The 18,662-nt window shown below is 44.5% G+C and overlaps 1 protein-coding gene across 1 annotated transcript; it reads left to right on the forward strand.

Annotated features, from left to right (window-relative positions):
* Positions 1 to 10,198: 10,198 nt before the first annotated feature.
* On the forward strand, positions 10,199 to 15,278 carry EIF1B (eukaryotic translation initiation factor 1B). The gene is made up of 4 exons (XM_042817305.1): positions 10,199 to 10,325; positions 11,789 to 11,952; positions 12,635 to 12,736; positions 13,330 to 15,278. The coding sequence occupies exons 1-4, from the start codon at positions 10,295 to 10,297 to the stop codon at positions 13,372 to 13,374; spliced, it is 342 nt and encodes a 113-aa protein (XP_042673239.1). The 5' UTR covers positions 10,199 to 10,294; the 3' UTR covers positions 13,375 to 15,278.
* Positions 15,279 to 18,662: the final 3,384 nt, after the last annotated feature.

An 18,662-nucleotide genomic window follows, 5' to 3' on the forward strand; every position in this document is an offset into this window, starting at 1 on the left:
TTGACCACCTGAGGCGAGCACTGAGTCAGCCATGGGAGCACAGGTGAAGGCGATTCAGCTGTGCTGCAGGAAGGCGTGGAGCCTGGCTGCACCTCTCCTAGACCCATTTAAGAGCTGACTGCCAGCAGGGAAGGGCCTCTTCTGGAGATTCACTCCACTGGAGTTTTACAGCAAGCCCAGGATAGGGTGAGTGTTCTTTTTTCCTACTTCAATATAATAACTACATCAGCCAAGCTCCTGGATATACTATATCCTCTGTATATTCATTGACTGCAAATCACCCTTTCCCCACTTGTGAGATACCTTTCACATTTATATTTTAAACAATCTCTTTACATCTAAATACATTAGAAAATCTTCTTGAAAGGAAATCATCTTCTTAGGTGAGCTTTCACGGATAGCAGGCGAAAGTATGATTTCCAGTTTTGTTTCCACTGTTAGTTCTTCCAGTCCTGTAAACGCATTTAGATGCAACAGCCAGAAGGTGCTGGGTTGGGAAAACAGCATGTAGGAGGTGCCTGATCCTGGCCTCTACTTACCACTACACCCTCTATGTGTGACATTTTGGTCAAGCTGCATCACCTTTCTCCAGTTGTAATGCTAAGAGCCTACCTTGTGCAAAATATAACTGTATTTGACAGTATGGAGCCTCTGGCAGTGGAAGTAAGGGAAAGCCTTGCTTGCTTAAGTGTCACTTAAGAGATGTACAGGTACAGAGCTACAGGAAGTACTCTTGGCTATGCCCACATTGAAGCTGCTCCCTGTGTGAGGGTGGGATTTTCCCCTTTTCTGCCTCAGTACTGTTATGCTCAAATCTTAGCTCATTTTCAGTGTGGGCAGAGCAGGAATGGAAAAACTCTTGATACAAGTTGTTCCCAAGCATGTTGCAAGGGCAACAAAAGAAAAAAGACAGAATCTGACAATGTCTTTTATTGCAATACAAAGTCAAAAGCTCTTTAACTTCTACTGTTCAGTGCCGGTGTATTTTTTCCCCTACTCTAGCAGCTTAGAGAAAAGCGATTTTAACCAGTAATTTTAACAGAACTGTGAGTTTATTTTTTTACACTGAATATTGCAGAGGCAACCGGCACAGAATGTTCTTTACGTGTAAAACAACATGGGATGCATTCTGTGCACCAATTCCAGCTGGTGTATGTCGCAGTGAGACAAAAATGAAGGTGCTTAAGGAATCTCTCCCGTGTGCTTACGCAGCTGCAGGCGGGTTTTCTGGATTACTTGCTGCCTGGTTTTGTGTACAGCTTTTCTGGGAACTTACTGGTGGCAAATGGCAAAAATAAAAGGAAGAGCTTTTAGCACACAGTTTTTCCTAAGCAGTGCAGTGTCTCAGCATCCAACATCTGGTCCTCTGCCTGAATCAGCCAGTCAGGACACTTCCCAGACTGCCGCAGTGTGTTCAATGTTCTGTTTGCCCCCTGACCTGGCTGGGGTTTTGGTGAAGCACATGGCTCTCCTCTGAGTAACTTGCAATGCCCAAACAATCAGGGGGCTCGGCATCTCCACTTCTCCCTAATTCTTCCACCTTCTAATTTTTCTATCTCTGCTTATATGGGGAGAAACTGAGGCAGAGGTGATGCCACCAACTTGACCCCAAATGATGCCAAGCAACTCTAACCCCAGCTCCACCTTTCTCTAGGCACAAAAGAGAAGTACAAATCCCTGTTTATCTGCTCACAGGTCTTTGTGTTGGCCCTGTGATCTCCTCAGGTCTGGATTTTCCTAATCCCACAGCCTACCAGCCTTCTTCCAAAGGGAAAACTGTAAAAACAAGACAATGTGGTCTCCTTGCCTGCTCCTCATTTCCAACTGTTAAATGATCACCAAAAAGCTTTAAAAACGCACCAGTTTCAACTAAACATGACACAAAAGTTTCAGGAACAGTTTTGCTCCTGTAGCAAAGCACAAAGTTGGCACTTCTGCCAATCCAGTCAACTTGCTGCTTCTTCTCAGTCCCGGTGCAGAGCCTTTACACTTTGGCTGAGCAATATGGATGAGAGCAGTCTGGCAACTTCAAGCAGCATCAGAGGAGGAAGTTATGGCATATTCAAGTCACTGGTAAAATTACAGTGAAGCACTTATTTCTATTTCCAGCTAAGCCCACAAGGAAGTCACTAAACCTAGGTCCCATTTCTGGCCTTCAGTCCCAGCCCCAAGCAGTGTGGGGGCAGCCTGGCCCTCCCAGCTCTCCTGCTGGGCACCCAGCTCACAGCACACTGAACCTGAGCTCTGCTACAGATCCATCAGATCTAAACTGATCGTGGGTATCTTCAGAAGACAAAGTGCTACAAATTCCTTAAACCCTAAAGCAGCATCTTACTCAAGACCAGCAACTGCAGACCTTCCTCCAGTGCAAACCAATCAACTTTCACGCTTGAAAGCAGTGGTGGAAACCTCTGCCAGAGCTCAAACGTGGGGTGACTGTAGGCCTGGGAGCAGGGCTCCCATCACCACCACACCTCAGGCTCCAGTGGGCTCCGTCCCTGCGGAGCTGTGTTTCCTCAGCACTGCTTGCTTTGCTGCCAACACCGGACAAAGTGTTCAGCAACAAGCACAGCTATGTACGTTAGTGGAGAAAAGTAAAAGCTGAAATAAAAAGGAAATCCACAGGAGAGAGGTGCCGAAGTAGGTAGCAGGAGTCACTCACCTGTGCACAGCAGGGCTGCTCCTCACGATGTGCTGCTCCCAGCAAAAGCAGGGCAGATGCTGGGGGCTTGTGGCTTTTATAGCACAGGGAAGTGGGCTTGAAGGCGGGGAGAGCCAAGAGGTGGGCCAGGAGGACGTCAGCGATGCTGGAGAGCAAAATTTAAATTCACAAAGGGAGGGGAAGAGAAGTGAGGCTCTGTTAAGAGAGCTATTGATCAGGGCAGGGAGCAGGAGCCAAGGGTAGTGCCAAGTTCAGCACAGAGCAGAGCCCACCTCCCCCCTCCCCATAGTCTGTAGCAGCTGTGCTCCTCTTCTTGCTGTCCCCATCCGAGGCCACATGTGGAGGAGCTCTCATCTGATCCATGGCTGGGGCCAACTCAGCCTGCTTATGTGTGAGGCCCTGCAACTGACTGAACCCAGCCTGGTTCAGCAGCGTGCCTAAGTGTGGATAAGTGCTGTGGCAGGGAAAAGTTTCATCTGCACGAGGCTGAGATCTTCGGCAATTCTGCATTTCTACAGCATCCATCTCTTTGGCACAGCTGTTTTTACCTCTCTCTCTTGACCAATGTGTTAGCACAGTTCTTGCTGATAAGAATCCACTGTTTAGCACTATATTTACCACCAAGTTTTGCAGCATTCATGTCAGCAACTGTTCCCCTTCTCCATCTGAGTCCTGAGGAGAGGCTGAAATGTGAGGGGACCAGGGACTGAGCCACGGGGTTCTGTTCAGGCAGAGGATCCTGCTCTGTGCCTGGTGAGGCTGAGCATCTGCAGTGAGCACCTCCATAAATCTCCGCTCAGGGAAGCTGGCCCTGAGATGTGACTCACTCCACAAGCTGAGAGTGAATAGGAAATACTACAACAAGACCTGTTCAATTTTTCTATAAAGATGCTCCCATGCCTCTCCCTGGCTTACTCAGTATCCAGGCATCAAGTGGGTAACCCCACCACCACCCTATCTCTGTCTGGGGAGCAGGTGATCACTAATTTGTGTGGTTAAAATGAATCTACCCTTTATATACAGCAGTTTTCTCTATGTGCATGTGTATGAACACACGGAGTAAAGCCTAAGAAATACTCTTCCTCTCTCCAGTTTCCACTTACTAACAGGTAAAAGAAGTGTCTTCCTCATCAAAGTTTTCAAGAGTTTACTCAGACTACTTTAGTATCGTGTACCGTAGCAGCATGTGAAGAGCACTTCAAGTCTGAGATAGCACAAGAGGTCTTTCTGCACCTAACGCAATCGATACACATGCTTTCTTCAGCAACCTCCTATTAGCATCTTCGCTTTGAACCTTGCAAATACCCCCTACTTAAAAATCAATCTGCTCCCAAGAGCCAGTCAGTGGCCGTGCTTCCATTGTGCTAATTCCATGTGCACGCCTGGAGAGGGTGTCTTCTCACTAAGTAAAGCCCTTCAATGCTTTGGATCACAGATCTTCTCCCTACATGTTTATTTTGACCACAAAGTGTATCAATTCTTGATCTCTAGTGAGCAATTGCCAGAATGAGAGCTTCTTCTCTGCTGCATGTGTAGCATGTATTCTTGTTTTGCTAAGTGACCCTATCATCTTAAAGCAGAAATAAAAGCCAATTTACTCCTTCTCCCCTGGCTGCCATTGCAACTGCAATGGGAGCCTTTCGAGAGCAGAGAGAATTTTCACTGGTTTATACCTACTCTGAAGTGACTATGTAAAACAAAACTGTGCAATACCTTCGTGTTAACATGGTTTGCTGCTTATAGATAAATGTGCCTGAAAAATAGCATGCCATACATAGAAAAAAAATATTATTAGGAGAGCCAGCATGTAAAATGCTATAATATGCCCAGCTGCCTTCACTCGGGCCCCAGGTCGATCTACTGCATCATCCTGTAGTTGGCAGCAGCCATCAGAGAACATCTAGGTAAGCTGCAAAGAGGGGAATACATTTTGATGTTCCCCATGGGAATATTCTCCCAGGACCCTGAGACGTGTGGCTCAGAGATTTCCCAAGTCAAATGTGTCTTTGTAGCTGGGAGCCTTTAATGGATTACTTTTTCCTTCACGACTGCTTCTTGAACCCATCTAAATTCTCAGCATCCACACAATCATATGCCAGGGACTTGACAGCTGCCCCCCAGCTACAAGGATCACATCCATGCCTCTGTCCCAAGCACACTACCTGCCAGTTCCAAATATGTTTTTATTTTTGCTTTTGGTCTTTCTGCCTTCATGAAACATTACTATAAAATATTCTAAGTGATGAAGATTAATCAGCTATAGAGACAGTCTATTTAAATGGGCCTTCTCAGGCATTTCTCTTATCTCAGTACTATTTTACTCCATCCTTGTTGACTGCAAGGTGTCTTTTTTTTTTCCAGCAGACCACAACCAAGCTGCCTCAGTGCTATATATGATAATCAGAAGCTTCACATCAATCATTCTGTTTTCTCAGAGTCATTTCAGGCAATTGTGATCTTCATTTTTTTTATGATGCTGTTCATAGCAAGGCTTATGCTTTGAGGAAAGCAAGGCTGCACAGAAAAGCAAAAGACATTCCTAGTTGGAAGTAACTGGGAGAGAGCGATCAAAAGAATGGAGTTAATGAGAGAGTGACTTGGGAAAATCATCTCGAGGACATCTTGGTGTGCAGTGAAGGGGAAGAAGATTCAGTGTTAAAACTTGCATCTTTCTGTGTTTAGGGAGAAGTTGGGCACGCGCTCACAAACAGAAGGTGAAAACCACCAGTGCATATTCAGTACTTTATTGGATACAGTGGATAGAGAAATAGGGTGGTGGTGTTTTTTCTAGCCCACCACTCTCACTGTTTTGCATACCAGAATGCAAACAGTTTGAAAATGCCACGGTGCTGAATATCTGCATGAGCCACGAATCTGCTCTGCTTTCCATACTGCAGTACAGCATGACTTCTGTATGGGAAAAGAAGCAGTAAAACGTTGCCATTCTGATTTGGCTTATCTTTGAATAAGAGGGAGGGATTTGTTCTGCCTGGAAATTCTGAATTGACATTAACTAGGAAATATTTAATCAGCGATTGAGGAGACATCCAGCTGCACTAAGTGAGCTTCAGAAAACCACGTCAGGCAACTAGATGAAGTGTTAATTACGTGTGGAATTACACTGAACCCGTTCTCTACTAATATTCAGGTTTCAAGAAAAGCCAGGACTGGCTGTATTCTGGAGTAATTTTCTTCTTTGAGAAACAGAACCATCTAGTGGCTAACACAGAAATTATCTTCTTGTTATCAGAGCAACCAACATCTATAGCTTTCAAATGAAAGGATGAGTATGTCAAACCCTAAAGGCATACTAAAGCTAAACCAAAAGGCATATGACCCAGGTCTCTAGGAATCTGGACTGGATATTCATGTGCTTACCACTAACAAGGTGCCAAGTTTTCCCAGTTCTCCCAGTTATCACAGGCTTACTGAGGAGCTCAGGCACGGGCTGCATGCAGCTCAGGCTATTGACCAATCTCCCTAAGCCCTTCTTTGGCATGCTGCACCACACTTAGAACCCTGATGGAAAAATACAAGCCAGGCTTAGCCTGGTTACAGTCACCTTCCAAAACACACTGCTGGAGGTAAGGAGAATATTTCTTCTGAAACTTTTACTTTTCTTCCTCCCTCCATTACACAGCCCTCTGCACAGCACTGAGGTATGCATGGCGTATGAATGCAGCTGGCTAGAGTAGACAGTCATGCAGTAGGAGCAGGGAAGATCACAGTTCAAGAAAGGAAATGGAGGTTGGAAATATTTTGGCCTGTCTTGAAGCATGCAGTGCTTCATTCCAGCATTCTGACATATCTGGGGAGTTACTGCTGGGTTCTCAATTAGCATGGCATTTTGCACAAAAGTGTCCTTTTTGCCTGCATTCTATTCTATTTTTCATCTGCAAGCCAATGAATCCCCGGATTTCATCCTTGGAGCTGATCCAGTCATAAATAACCTTCAGTGATTCACATGTTCATCTTTTCCTGAACAACAGTTGCCAGGTTAGACATTAATCATGTAATGGCAGGAGTATCACTCCCAATCCATTCTTTGAGTACTGATGTCTAGTAGATATCAGTGACTGAGATTAACTCCAGCCTGGGCTCTCCAACAATTAGACATAATCTAAAATTGAACCCAAAGCAACAACAAATCTGGGTTCCACACGGGTTTTAGACCTATTTTAACTGCTACTATTTTTTGCTTTTTTGTGCAATCTTCTACAGCAAAGTGCAGCTGGAAACCTTTGGCATCATGACAGTCACAGAACTATGGCCACAGCAGTGGCTGCACAAGAATTCCTGACTTATAGAGGAGTTTTACAGTGTCCAGACACAAAGTGCAGCGTGGGCACAGGGACAGTGGTAACATCACAGAGCAACAGGTGATGACAGGTTCAAGAGAAGGACTGTGACCACATCACCCTCACTGAGAACCTTTGGGCGTGGGCAGAGCCTGGTCCAGTTTGTTCGTGCCTGGACTCCTGTCGAGCGTGTGTGCGAGGCTTGGAGGTGGAACGAGCGTTTGGTTTGGGTGCTGGGTTGTGCTTTGGGGACTGCGGGCAGCGGCTCTCAGTGCCCATCCCTACAGCCATCACCTGCATTTCCCTGGCCTGTCTGCCTCAGGCAGCCGGGGTCCCACGAGGCGCACGCGTAGCAGCAGAGGTGAGCTGGGTGGAAATGGGGTGAGCGCTGGGATGTGGGGAGCTGCCAGGGCCGAAGCCTGACCCTGAGGGGTGTGGGCGGCCCAGGCATGGGACCAGGAGGGTTTCCTGCCGAGGGACTGGCATATTTCCTCTGCCTGACCCTGGGACAGCGATTGACCGTGGCCTCTCTCCCTTCTTGCAGTGCGCAACTTCCATCACTGTGGTGCTGGTGACGGGGGAGCAGATCCTTGCCTTCAGTCCCCAGCAGGCCACAGCGTGAACATCATGGCAGCTGAGCAGGCATGGATGTGTCCTATCTGCCGTGACGAGCAAAAGGACATGGCCTATGTGGTACCTTGCCGCCACGAGTTCTGCCTGGTCTGCATCCTGCAGTGGGCCAAGCAGAGGAACAGCTGCCCACTCTGCAGGACGGTCATGACTGTCATCAAGGTTGCTGAGTGGGACGATAACGATGACCTGGATTTCGTTATCCAGCCCCCAGCACAGCCCCCTGTGGCCGCTCCGAGCCCCACAGCCTCCCTACGAGCCACCCTCAGCTCACGGCCCGCCAGTCCCAACACGCAGGACCTGCCCAGCGCACCGCAGGCTGTCCTTCATGGCTGCCCCAGTCACTGCCCCACCGCTCACAGCCTGAGGGAACCACGAGGAGACAGAGCGGGGCACAGCGGCTCTTCAGCTCCTCGCCGCTCCCCTGTCGGCGCCCAGCAGCCCCTAAGAGAAGGGCTGACAGTGACGACGACCCAGAGCAGCCCTGCAAGAGGCTGTGCCATCAGCGGCGCTAGCAGCATCTTTAATTAAAAATAAAGGTAGAAAAGATTAGTCCGCAAAGTCTCAGTTTCACTCCAAACGGAGCTGGCGATCCACGCGCGCAGTGCTGCATCCTGCCCCTCAGCCAACCATCACCACCAGACCGTCATGTTTGTACAACTTATTCTGTTTCGTCCTTACGGATCACAGACATCAACATTGCAGAAAGAAAGATAAAGCCAGCACAAAAAGTTTGTGCAGATCAGCTCCTGCCTACCAATGTGCTCCATCCATCTTGAAAATCACAGGGCTTTTACTGTTTCATCTTTCAAATCAGAAACTTAAAAAAGAATCACTGCTAGAAAAATGGGGGAAAAAGCAAGGAGACAGAGAGTAAAAAGAAAGTATTGGTGTGGTAAGCCTCTCATTTAACTAATTCTCCAAAAGTCTCTCTTGTAGTACAGTCCAGACCATAAAGAGATTGGCTGAACTTAACACAAAGGCAACATTTCCCCCAAAAGCTGGAGATAATATGGAAACTCAGTCTTTTTTGAACTTGTCTAACTTAGCTGTGCAGCATCATGTAGGAAAGTATTCCTTCTATTTACCTTCATAGACAAATGCATTTTCTAGTATCAAATGTAAAGACAAAATCAAATGGGCTTAGCAAGCAAGAAATCCACAATGGATTTAGCTTAAATATATGCCCCAGAAGTATGTATAGGAATCATAACTTCTCATTTCTGTAAAGCTCTCTGATCAAGGACATTTCTAGTGGAGAATAAGAAAAAAAAAAAAAAGGGAAAGGAGAAAGTCATAATTAAGAGCATATGGCATCACAGTCTTGACCAACAAATGATAAGGGAGGCAACGTGGAGGATCAGACCTGGTCAGTCACAGCAACTGCTGAAGGTATGCTGGAGAGTAGTTATTCCAGCAGGGTTTCCTGATGGAGGTGTTGGAAATATCCAAATAATTTTCCAGGATGGTATCTCTGATAAAGCAGATATTATGCACAATTGCCGTGTTGAGCCTCCTGCAAGCAGGAGCTCACAGAAAACAGAGTTTCATCTTTTATCCCCTACTGCTCGACTCTTATCTCTCTCTCCCCTTGGTCCTCATTGCCTGAGTACTGCAGGTTTACATTACACTCTTTCACGACGTTTCACTAATCATGCAAATACCAAGTAAACACAAATTCTTGCCACCAAAACACAAATATCTTAATTGGTTAATTGCCTTCTAACAATCGTTTTCTTAACAAACATCTGCTCATAACTGTCATGTCTGCTTTACAACATGAACATAAACACAACCTCTTAATTGTTTAATTACCCCCTAGCATTTGTGCCCTTTACACTGGGTCGTTGTTCCGATCATCCATCTGTCCTTGCATAGAGATAAGCTTGGAAGGAGGATAGAGGGGAGTATCTTGGAGCCTGCCTATGGCATCCTAACATTAAATGTATTTCACTCCTGGCCTAATGAACAACCTAAATGTTTAGAACATTTAAAGTCTATGGCAGCTTCATGAGAAAGAATTTGTCACATAATTCGGTAACCATGTTTCGAAAATATGTTGCTAATATCTATATGGTATTTCTGCTTTTCACATCAGCTATTTCTAAGGATATGCTACAACTTACTTCTTTAGATCAATTGACCTTTTCAATATTTTCAATATTTTAAAGTATTTTTTAATATTGCTCTTTCAATAAAAGGCCCCAAAGCCGAGGCTGCGGACCCAGCAGCCATCTGCTCCCCCAGCAGCGGGGCGGTGCACACTGGGCACTGTAGTCCTTCGGCGCGGAGCGGCGACGCGCGGCCTTCAGCGGCGGGGTGGGGAGAACTCGAGTTCCCGTGAGCCAGCGCGGGGCCGGCAGGGGCGCTCAGGAGTGCGGCGCGGGAGATCCGCCATTTTGTGAGGGGAAACGGAGGCCGCTGCTTGTTAGCGGTAATGCGGGGCGGCGTGCCGCGGGGGCTCCGAGTGCTGTTTTTCGCCGGCGTTCGCTCCCCCTCTCATTCCTTTCTCTTTTTGCTCCCCTCGCAGGTTTGTCCGCTTCCTTGCGCTCTCGTTATCCCACCCCTCGCTCTTTCCCCACCCTCCCCGCTCCCTCCCCTCCCCGCTCCCCGCCCCCGCCGGCATTGCGGAGCCGCAGACGTGACCCGAGCGGAGCCAGCCGCGGCCTTTCCCCGCTGCGCCAGCCTCTCGCCGCAGAATCGCATGTCATCTATCCAGAACCTCCAATCCTTCGGTAAGAGCCCGCCGGCCGCCCCTTCCCCGTCCCGGGTAGCCGCGGAGCCGGCCCCAAGCGAGCCCCGGTCGGTGTCGGGCCGCCGGAGCCCCTCGTGCAGCGCCATTTCCCAGCGCTGCGGTCTGAGGCTGCCTCGGGCTGCCTGGCCTTGTGCCCCGACATGGGGCAACAGAAGCGAGGGCGTCCAGCTGCTCGCTGGCTTGTATCAGAAATAACTAGCTGGAAGCGCGGAGGGCATTGTCCCACGGCGCTGATGAGGCCGCACCTGGAATACTGCGTTCAGTTTTGGGGCCTTCACTAAAGGACGCAGAGGCCCTGGAGCGTGTCTAGAGAAGGGCAGTGGAGCTGTGAGGGACTGAAGCGGCTGAGGGAGCTGGGATTGTTCAGTCTGGAGAAGAGGAGGCTCAAGGGAGACCTGATTGCTCTCTACGATCACCTGAAAGAAGGTTGTGGTGAGGTGGGGGTCGGCCTCTTTTCCCACCTAACAAGAAATAGGGTGAGAGGGAACGGCCTGAAGTTGTACCAGGGGATGTTCGGGATAGTAGCAAAAAACTCTTATCAGAAAGAGCAGTGAGGCAGTGGCACAGGCTGCCGAGTGAGGTGGTGCAGACACCATCCCTGGAGGTGTCCAAGAACCGAGGGGATGTGGCACTGAGGGACATCGTCAGTGAGCATGGTCGGTCAGTGGTTGGACTAGGTGATCTTAGAGGTCTTTTCTAATTATAATGATTGTATGATTTCATTAACTGGAAACCTTTCTTCTGAAATGCCTGTTTCACCAGTGTTAGGTACATTTAAGCTTGGAAGTACTTCAGAGCTGGCATTGCTGCATTTAAAGCCTAAATAACCTTGTTATAATTCTTACCTAACATTGAGAGGTTGGTTCAGAGACTGCATCTGGTCTCTCATAGTGTCTGTTGCTATGTTTTACATTAAAAGCTAGGAATTATGTCTGTGACTGAAAAGGCTGGCAATGTAGTTGTCATGGCATACAGTTTACGTTTTGAACTTGTAAAGGTGTGTTTGTTCAGGAGTTGTTCTATTTTTCTGTACTTAATCAGTTAACCTGATTAACAGAAATATGACCACCTTACAAACTTTTTTTTTCCCCTTGAAGTACTTAATGACTGTCTGAAACGTGCTTTTAAAAGCACATGCTGTATAGGATTCTTCATTTGAGGTGAGGAGCTTCACAATTTACAGTTTACAGTAAATAAAATAGTGCAGTAAAATAGGACTGTGGCTGAAAAGTGTTACATCCAGACAGGTATTAAAGAGCGCTGTGAGTAAGCCAGGGGAGACTTAATAGAGCTCTAGAAAGTTTGTTGTTAATAGATTTTGAAACAGAAGAGAAAAAGAGCTAGATTACCCTTAAAAAAAGACGTGAGGTGAGGAATTGTTGGGTTTTAAGCTTGTTCTTTTTTTCTTCCATGGGATTTAGATGGATGTTTTTCTTCTTGCAGACCCCTTTGCTGATGCTACAAAGGGTGACGACTTACTCCCGGCAGGGACTGAGGATTACATTCATATAAGGATCCAACAGCGAAACGGAAGAAAGACTCTAACCACCGTTCAGGGAATTGCAGATGACTATGACAAGAAGAAACTTGTGAAAGCCTTCAAAAAGGTGAAATTGTTGATTTAAGAATAAAGATGAAAGAGTTATGTTAGCTATTAATGTTAAGTAACCAAACATTTGTTTTAGATCATTCCTTGTAGTGGACATCACTTTTGAGATTCCCTTCCCCTATCTGTCTCAAAAGTTCCATTGGTGTCCAGTGATGCTTGCTTTTTGCTAAAAAGCTAAATGTTTCTTTCCTATGAATAAAATTCTGCATATTCTGAATTGTTCATTTAAATTTCACAAATGTTTGGCATTGTTGATGTAAAGAATAAGATCAATTGGAGATAAATTATTTCTGCATTCCTGCTTCTGCCAGAGTTGGGTTACCATTGAAGTAGAGCCCTTGAGTTTTTCTAGGGTAACATTACTTATATTTTTAATAGTGCAGAGCTGGAAGAGTACTTTAGGCCTTTGTTTTTTGTTCTTGTAGTTTGCATTGGCCAGTTCCTTTAGGATGGGAGCTAATCCTCTCTTTACTTGAATTTCAGCAGCTTGCTTTTTCTCTCTGTATATATCAGACATATTCGATTTGCTTTCAGAATGAGCTTAGAGTACATCTAGCCTTTGCTGAGCTTGGCAGTGGAACTTAGTGAGCAGCTTTTGGGATAAAATTCTCCTGAAAAGTCTTACTAAGCAAAATCAAAATGCACATTAGATGTCTTACAATATAAATCTCTCTCTCTAGAAATTTGCTTGTAATGGTACTGTGATTGAGCATCCTGAATACGGTGAAGTTATCCAGCTTCAAGGTGACCAGAGGAAGAACATCTGCCAGTTCCTCTTGGAGGTGAGGAACTACTGATAAATACCTAGCAATATTCTAAACCTGTCTGCAAGTAATAGTGTAATGGATGACACTGATGCTAATTAAGCAGTTAAATATGTCTATGATAGTTCCTTTATACTTGCACCCAGAAAGTAGAATGACATTTGCAGGATTAGTAGACCTTGAGCGAAAATGTTGCTTTGGAGTGCATTTACCCTGCTACAACACAACACACTTTTTGTTTTCTGGCAGTGCAGCTTAACTTCATTTGTAAATCAAGTGCTTGATGCAAACCATGATTTTAAAACTGGTGCTTCTGTAGAGGAAGCTGTCGCCACCGTTTTTGCTGATGTAAATCATGATGCGCAGGGATTCTAAACCATTGAAGACCAAGTGCTAGGACTACAGAAAAATCCAGCATCTGACAGGATTTTATTTTCTGTGTAGTAAATTCTTCTCTGTAGCCCAGAAATAGTCTAGAAAACAGAACACTGCTTTCTTGAGTTTATACTGTATTTCAGTTTCTTTAATCAAAGTAGAAGATTGCAGTGACTTAATACCACAGTATCTTCCGTGTGGAAGCTGTACTGAAGTTTGTTGCTTTTCTCCTGTAGATTGGCATTGTCAAGGAAGAACAACTGAAGGTTCATGGTTTCTAACCCACCCCTACTCCCATGAAGAATCCTTCAGTGTTTGGTCCTACCCAGCCTGGCTCTTCTGTGAAAAATGTATCTTTGCAGTGAATGGACTTCCCTATTATCTCACCATTCTGAATTGGTTTCAGATTTGCATGACTGTGTGAAACATGTGGTGTGTAGACTAGAAACACATAAGAAAACTCCAGTAAGGTGGTAATGAAGATGCTTGTGAACTTCTGCACATTTCCAATGGAAATGTTTTAGTGATGATTGTTGACTGTTTTTCACCTGACTTAACTGTGTGGGTTGTATTAAAATAGTGTGTGGTGTTGGTTAAAAAATAAAAGTTGATTCATGTATTTTCTGGGATATCTGAAATGCTTTAGCTTAAGGTTTAAACTAGTGCAGCAGCCTTACTACAGAGTGGCTGAAGTGTTTTGTGGCAAGTATAGCTCACTGCTTACTGAAAAAAAATGGCAAATCTACATGAAGTATTAGCTGACGAATCAGTAGATTAGCTTGATGCAATCTTATGCTGTAGCTGTAAGACTAGAGCTTAAGTCTTTTATGTAGGTGTATCTTAATAGCAGCATGATAAGATGTTCTTTATTAAGTAGCTGAATCTTCTCTCCAAAATTTACTGCAGAATGTAGTAATGGTGTTCAGCGTAGTAGGGCTAACATAAGTTCATCTACTTAAAGCTGCTATTACTGAGAGTATATTAAACATCAGGGTCTTGAATGCTTCTCCCAAACCGTTTGACTTTCATCTCTTCTGTCAGAGTGAAGGGGAACAGTACTGGATTCTGCAACGATTGAACATTTAATATTGGCAGGCAGAGAACTTCTATTAGCCGGTAGTGTTAGCTGCAGAAGTGAGGAAAGGAACAGGCTCTTCACTAAGCTTTTTTTCTGGTGTGAAAAATTTTAATATGGAGGATCTTGTTCTGGGGTTTGTGTGTTACTAGAGAAAGCTGATTTAGGCTTTATCCAGTGTTATAATAGAGGTGTTGGGGTTCTTTTCTACCAAGCTCCTCATCTAGTTTTAATTAGCTGTAGATATTTAGTGTTTTGAGTGCAAGGCACGTCTCTTAATGGAATGAAATGACTTCATCTGGTGAACGTGGGGGAAAAAAAATGGATTGCCAAAGCAGACATCAAGAATGTGAGAAATTTTCCTGTTTATTACCACCTGTATCTGTACTCTTCACATTCAGAGGCTTGCCTTTCTAGGCAAATGCTCAGTTGCAACCTGTTAGAAAATTTTAGATTCATGAGTTCAGGTAAGAACTTTTATGCCACTAATAACAACTGGGGGAGCACTGCAGAGCATCCATATGACATTTTTGTACTCTGTGGTTTAGATAATTGTAGGAATCCACTCTTCTGTCTCTCCATGCATTTCCATGCATTCTTCAGGCCTTTCTGCTCCAGAAGGGTGTCCCAGAAGAGAGAGTACCCTTCAGGTGTCATGTGCTTAGGATGAGGAGGAGAAGCCTCCTGTAAACAGAATATCAACACCTGGAACTAAAATCCAAAGACTGACAACTATCATGCTAGTCTTGCACATTAGTGAGATAAAGTCATTGTTCCCCAAGTTTACCAAGTCCTGATTCACAGGTGATTAACCCTTTGGTGTGTGTAGCACTTAATGATCTTCATTTGATCAAATACTGGAAAAAGATGTTTTATCTCAAAGCTTGTTCTGTTGCCCAATGGGGGGAGCGGGGAAACAGGATAGTCGTCTGTTTCACTGATACTACATGAGCACTTGTAGTGGGTTTTTGAATTGGAGATTAACAAATGATTAGCAAGTCTCATGTGTTACTGAGTCAGCCTTCATTTCAAATGCTGTTGTTAACTTTCATTACCTAAGCTGAGTCATTTCTCTGTAGTCATTCTACTTGAAATAAATAAGAAACTTTATTTTGTTCCCTTCATTTAAGAGTGCTTTCTGAAAGGAGGAGTCTTGAGTTGATAGGTGGCTTGATTTTTATGCTGTACTGGTGGAGCTGCTTGTGCTTTGACTTTTGAAGAACAAAAACGAGAGGGAATAAGTAGTACCTTTTAAATTCAAATTGATGGGATTTGTTGTTGCAGCAAGCAAAAATTCGTCTTGCTAGAAAGAATGCAGGAATTTGTCCTTGAACTGTTTAAAACTGGTGTCACGATGAGATTGTAGCTAACCATGTTACAGACATGGTTTCTTCCAGAGAAAAGGCTTCCACAATTTCATGTTCTATTGTATTGAAATGTCTGTCAAAACGCAGACTTGAAATACAGACCCTTGTTCCAAGAAAGCTGAAGAACGTGAGACTAGAAAAAAGCTATTTAGGGTTATGCTGTTCCACCTTGTTCCACAGTGAAGCCAGTTTTCAAACTTTGTCCCAAGATAAATTAGAAAATAGGATGTTGCCTGTAATTACTGAGGCAGGAAAAGGGAGCTAGAAAACACTTCTCAACCTACAGGGACTGAGGCTGTGCAAGCTCAGACAGCAGATAGCAGTGTTTTCTTCTGCTGGAATATTGTAAAGCCTCTACATTCCGTATCTGCAGGGTTGCCTCCTTAGAGATACCGAGGTTTGGCTGCTAGCTGGAGTTGGCTGCAGGAACTGCTGTTTCGTAGCCTTGCTGTGTATAGGTATATTAGACTATTATAGCTGGCCAGTAAGCTGGAGTAAGCTGTTGTATAGATAAAGAGATAGACATAAGAGAAATTTGTATAGATACAGATTGTTGGAATTGGCTGTTCAGAGCATACATCTGTTGAAGGAGAGCATTGCTTCCCAAACTCAGGTAGCAGTCAGTATTTGTAGAAGATAGTGGTTTAAGTCTGTAAGCTTTCCATTCTCTGTGAATAATCAGGCACTTGACCTGCCTGTGTGATCTGCCAAGTCTTTGTTTCAGAGACAGTTGTGAGGAGCACAGCTATGGACAGATGAGCACTAATTTTCCCAAGCAAATTCCTTTGAAAAGGAGTGCACAAATTGAACCAGTGAATACCGTGTGCACAATGGCATTGCTTAACATCTCCTTTCCTGCAGTGTGATCTTTGTACAGCCTAAAGGAAGTATTCTATTCTGGATAACGATTTGGAGGGGGAAAACAACACAAAACCTTAGGAAATAAGCTTGTCTCTTTAATCTGTTTAGGTTTTCCTGGAGCTGACTTCTAGCATTGCTATTTCTGTTTGTGTATTTTTTAAAACACTTAATAGAATTTCCTCAAGGGCTTGGCATTTAAGGTTCTAAATGCATCTAAGCTCTAATGCATCGTAAAACTTGTGAGCTGCTGTTGGGAGCTTATCTTACATATCTGAAAACTAAGCAGAGTTTTGCCTTTATCCTCTTCTGCCATCCTGACTGTAATCACTACGCTGGTGCCTTATTGATGCGTAATGTATTCACAAACCACCAGTAAGCAGGGGTGAGGCAGTGCCCCCTGCTGTAACACAGGTCCTGCTTGTAGTCTGTGTAAGATCTCATGTGCTGCCCTGTTACAAGCTGTGCTGCTCTAATCCTACAGTACAGGTCAGGTACTTTGAGTTCCAGCCAGCAGTTCTTAATCCTCCTGGAAGGCTGCAGGGTATGGAGTTTTCATTGACACCCTTGTTTAATTTGGCTCAGCCTTCTCTCTTATTATGTGAATATATGTATGAGACTAGTATTTATAAAGTTAAAGAATGTGACAGGCCGTTTGATAATTATTTGGACAAGTCGTAACCTGTATTAAAGTATTGCTAGAGAGCAGAGACCATAGTCTTTTGAAATAAAATGTACCAATGTTGTTTTATGTATTTTTCTTTTCCGAAGCAAATGGAATTTTAATACTAGTAAGAAAGGATTGGTTTTTCTTTTTTTTGGTGGAAGATAGAAGTACCATTTAATGTGGTGTATGTCATCCTCTTGTAACAGAGCTGGTGTCTTCAAGGAGTGTTCCGTTTCCACTTTTAAATATCTGCTGTAAGTCATGTTAACTGACATAGAAGTATTGAGACTTGTTCTGGGATGATCGTAGCTCTAAAACAAGACAATGACTATTGCCTTGAGATCTGAAATTTTAGGTAGAAGATCATCCAATTTCTTGACTAAGCAGTGTTTTAAGAAGCCACTAATATGTGCACAAGTTTGGGCTTAGCTATTTTAGAACGTGACATCTGTGAAATGTAACATCACATTTCAGAACTGAATTTGGGGTCAGATAGTAGTACTTATGTATATAATTATTTTTTTTTCCCCATATTTTAAGCCATCTTTGCTTATCCATCTTTGATTATACAGGTGAAAAAACCCCACCACTTTAATCTGTGCATTATGTCGAAGCTTCGGTTAGAGTAGCTGAATTCTGTGGATGTGGTTGCAGGTAGAATGGCCACACTGCTTGAAAATGGGATTCATCTGCAGCTGTTTGTGGTCCCTATCAAATTAGGTATGGAAACAGCACTGTTCCTACAGTACTGACAGACAACTCTTGGTGCCATAATGGAGCTGCTGACTCCGTGAGAGGTGGCACTGCAGATGTTTTGGTAGCTGTCCATGATGTGAACTAGGAGGGTGCTCATTTAGATGGACCTAGCAAATGTCAAATACAATGATGTAGAAGCAGAGAGTAGTTCTGCAGTGAGGAAGGTTAAAAATGGCCTGTTCCAAAGAGTCCTGCTAGAAAAAATCAACTAAGGGCAGCCCCTGTTGTAGAGGAGGGCACCCTTAGCTGCTTAATACATCTACAGTGAGGGGCTTATTTCCTGATGATTGATGGGCTGCATCAACGTGCATCAGTAGTATTGACACATCTGTGCTTGTTAACACTGGTGAAAAAGATAGCTCTGCAAACACGCTTGTCAGACCTACAGCACCTGTAACTCAAAGCATGGATGCAAGATGCAGAACAAAACCAGTGTCTGGGTTCCTTTGTCCAGCAGTAACTTGTAAAATGAGCCATGAGTTATTCAGGAGAACGAGTGAGATTTCAGTATGAAAAAAAGTTACAGGGAATACTAAAAAGAGTATTTTCCTTCCTTACCCACCTTTCCCTTAGGTATGATTTTGCAGTGGCATGAAGATATTTCCTGATTGTCCTGCAGTGGAACACTGTGAACAGTGCTTTATTTGAAAGCAGCTGAGCACTGGAATCCTCACCCACCCTTGCTTGTCTTGTAGAGCGCTGAGCTGCTTCTGCAGGACACTGGGATGAGGGAAGGGGCATCTCATGGGGTCTGTAACTTGTTTCATTCTTAGAACAAAGTTGCAGTGAAACCAAATCAGTGTTCAGTAACACTGGAAGGTAAGTGCGTAATGCAACAGCATGTGT

Source organism: Centrocercus urophasianus, unplaced genomic scaffold (genome assembly GCF_019232065.1).
Source record: "Centrocercus urophasianus isolate 14NV4802_14NV808 unplaced genomic scaffold, USGS_Curo_1.0 seq_16, whole genome shotgun sequence".
In the NCBI taxonomy this organism is placed as follows: domain Eukaryota; kingdom Metazoa; phylum Chordata; class Aves; order Galliformes; family Phasianidae; genus Centrocercus; species Centrocercus urophasianus.

Excerpts from the sequence above, each read along its gene's own strand:
- EIF1B (XM_042817305.1), top strand. The coding sequence starts at position 10,295 with ATGTCATCTATCCAGAACCTCCAATCCTTCG. Across the intron at positions 10,326-11,788 it reads CCAGAACCTCCAATCCTTCG|ACCCCTTTGCTGATGCTACA; the intron begins GTAAGAGCCCGC and ends TTCTTCTTGCAG. Across the intron at positions 12,737-13,329 it reads TCTGCCAGTTCCTCTTGGAG|ATTGGCATTGTCAAGGAAGA; the intron begins GTGAGGAACTAC and ends TTTCTCCTGTAG.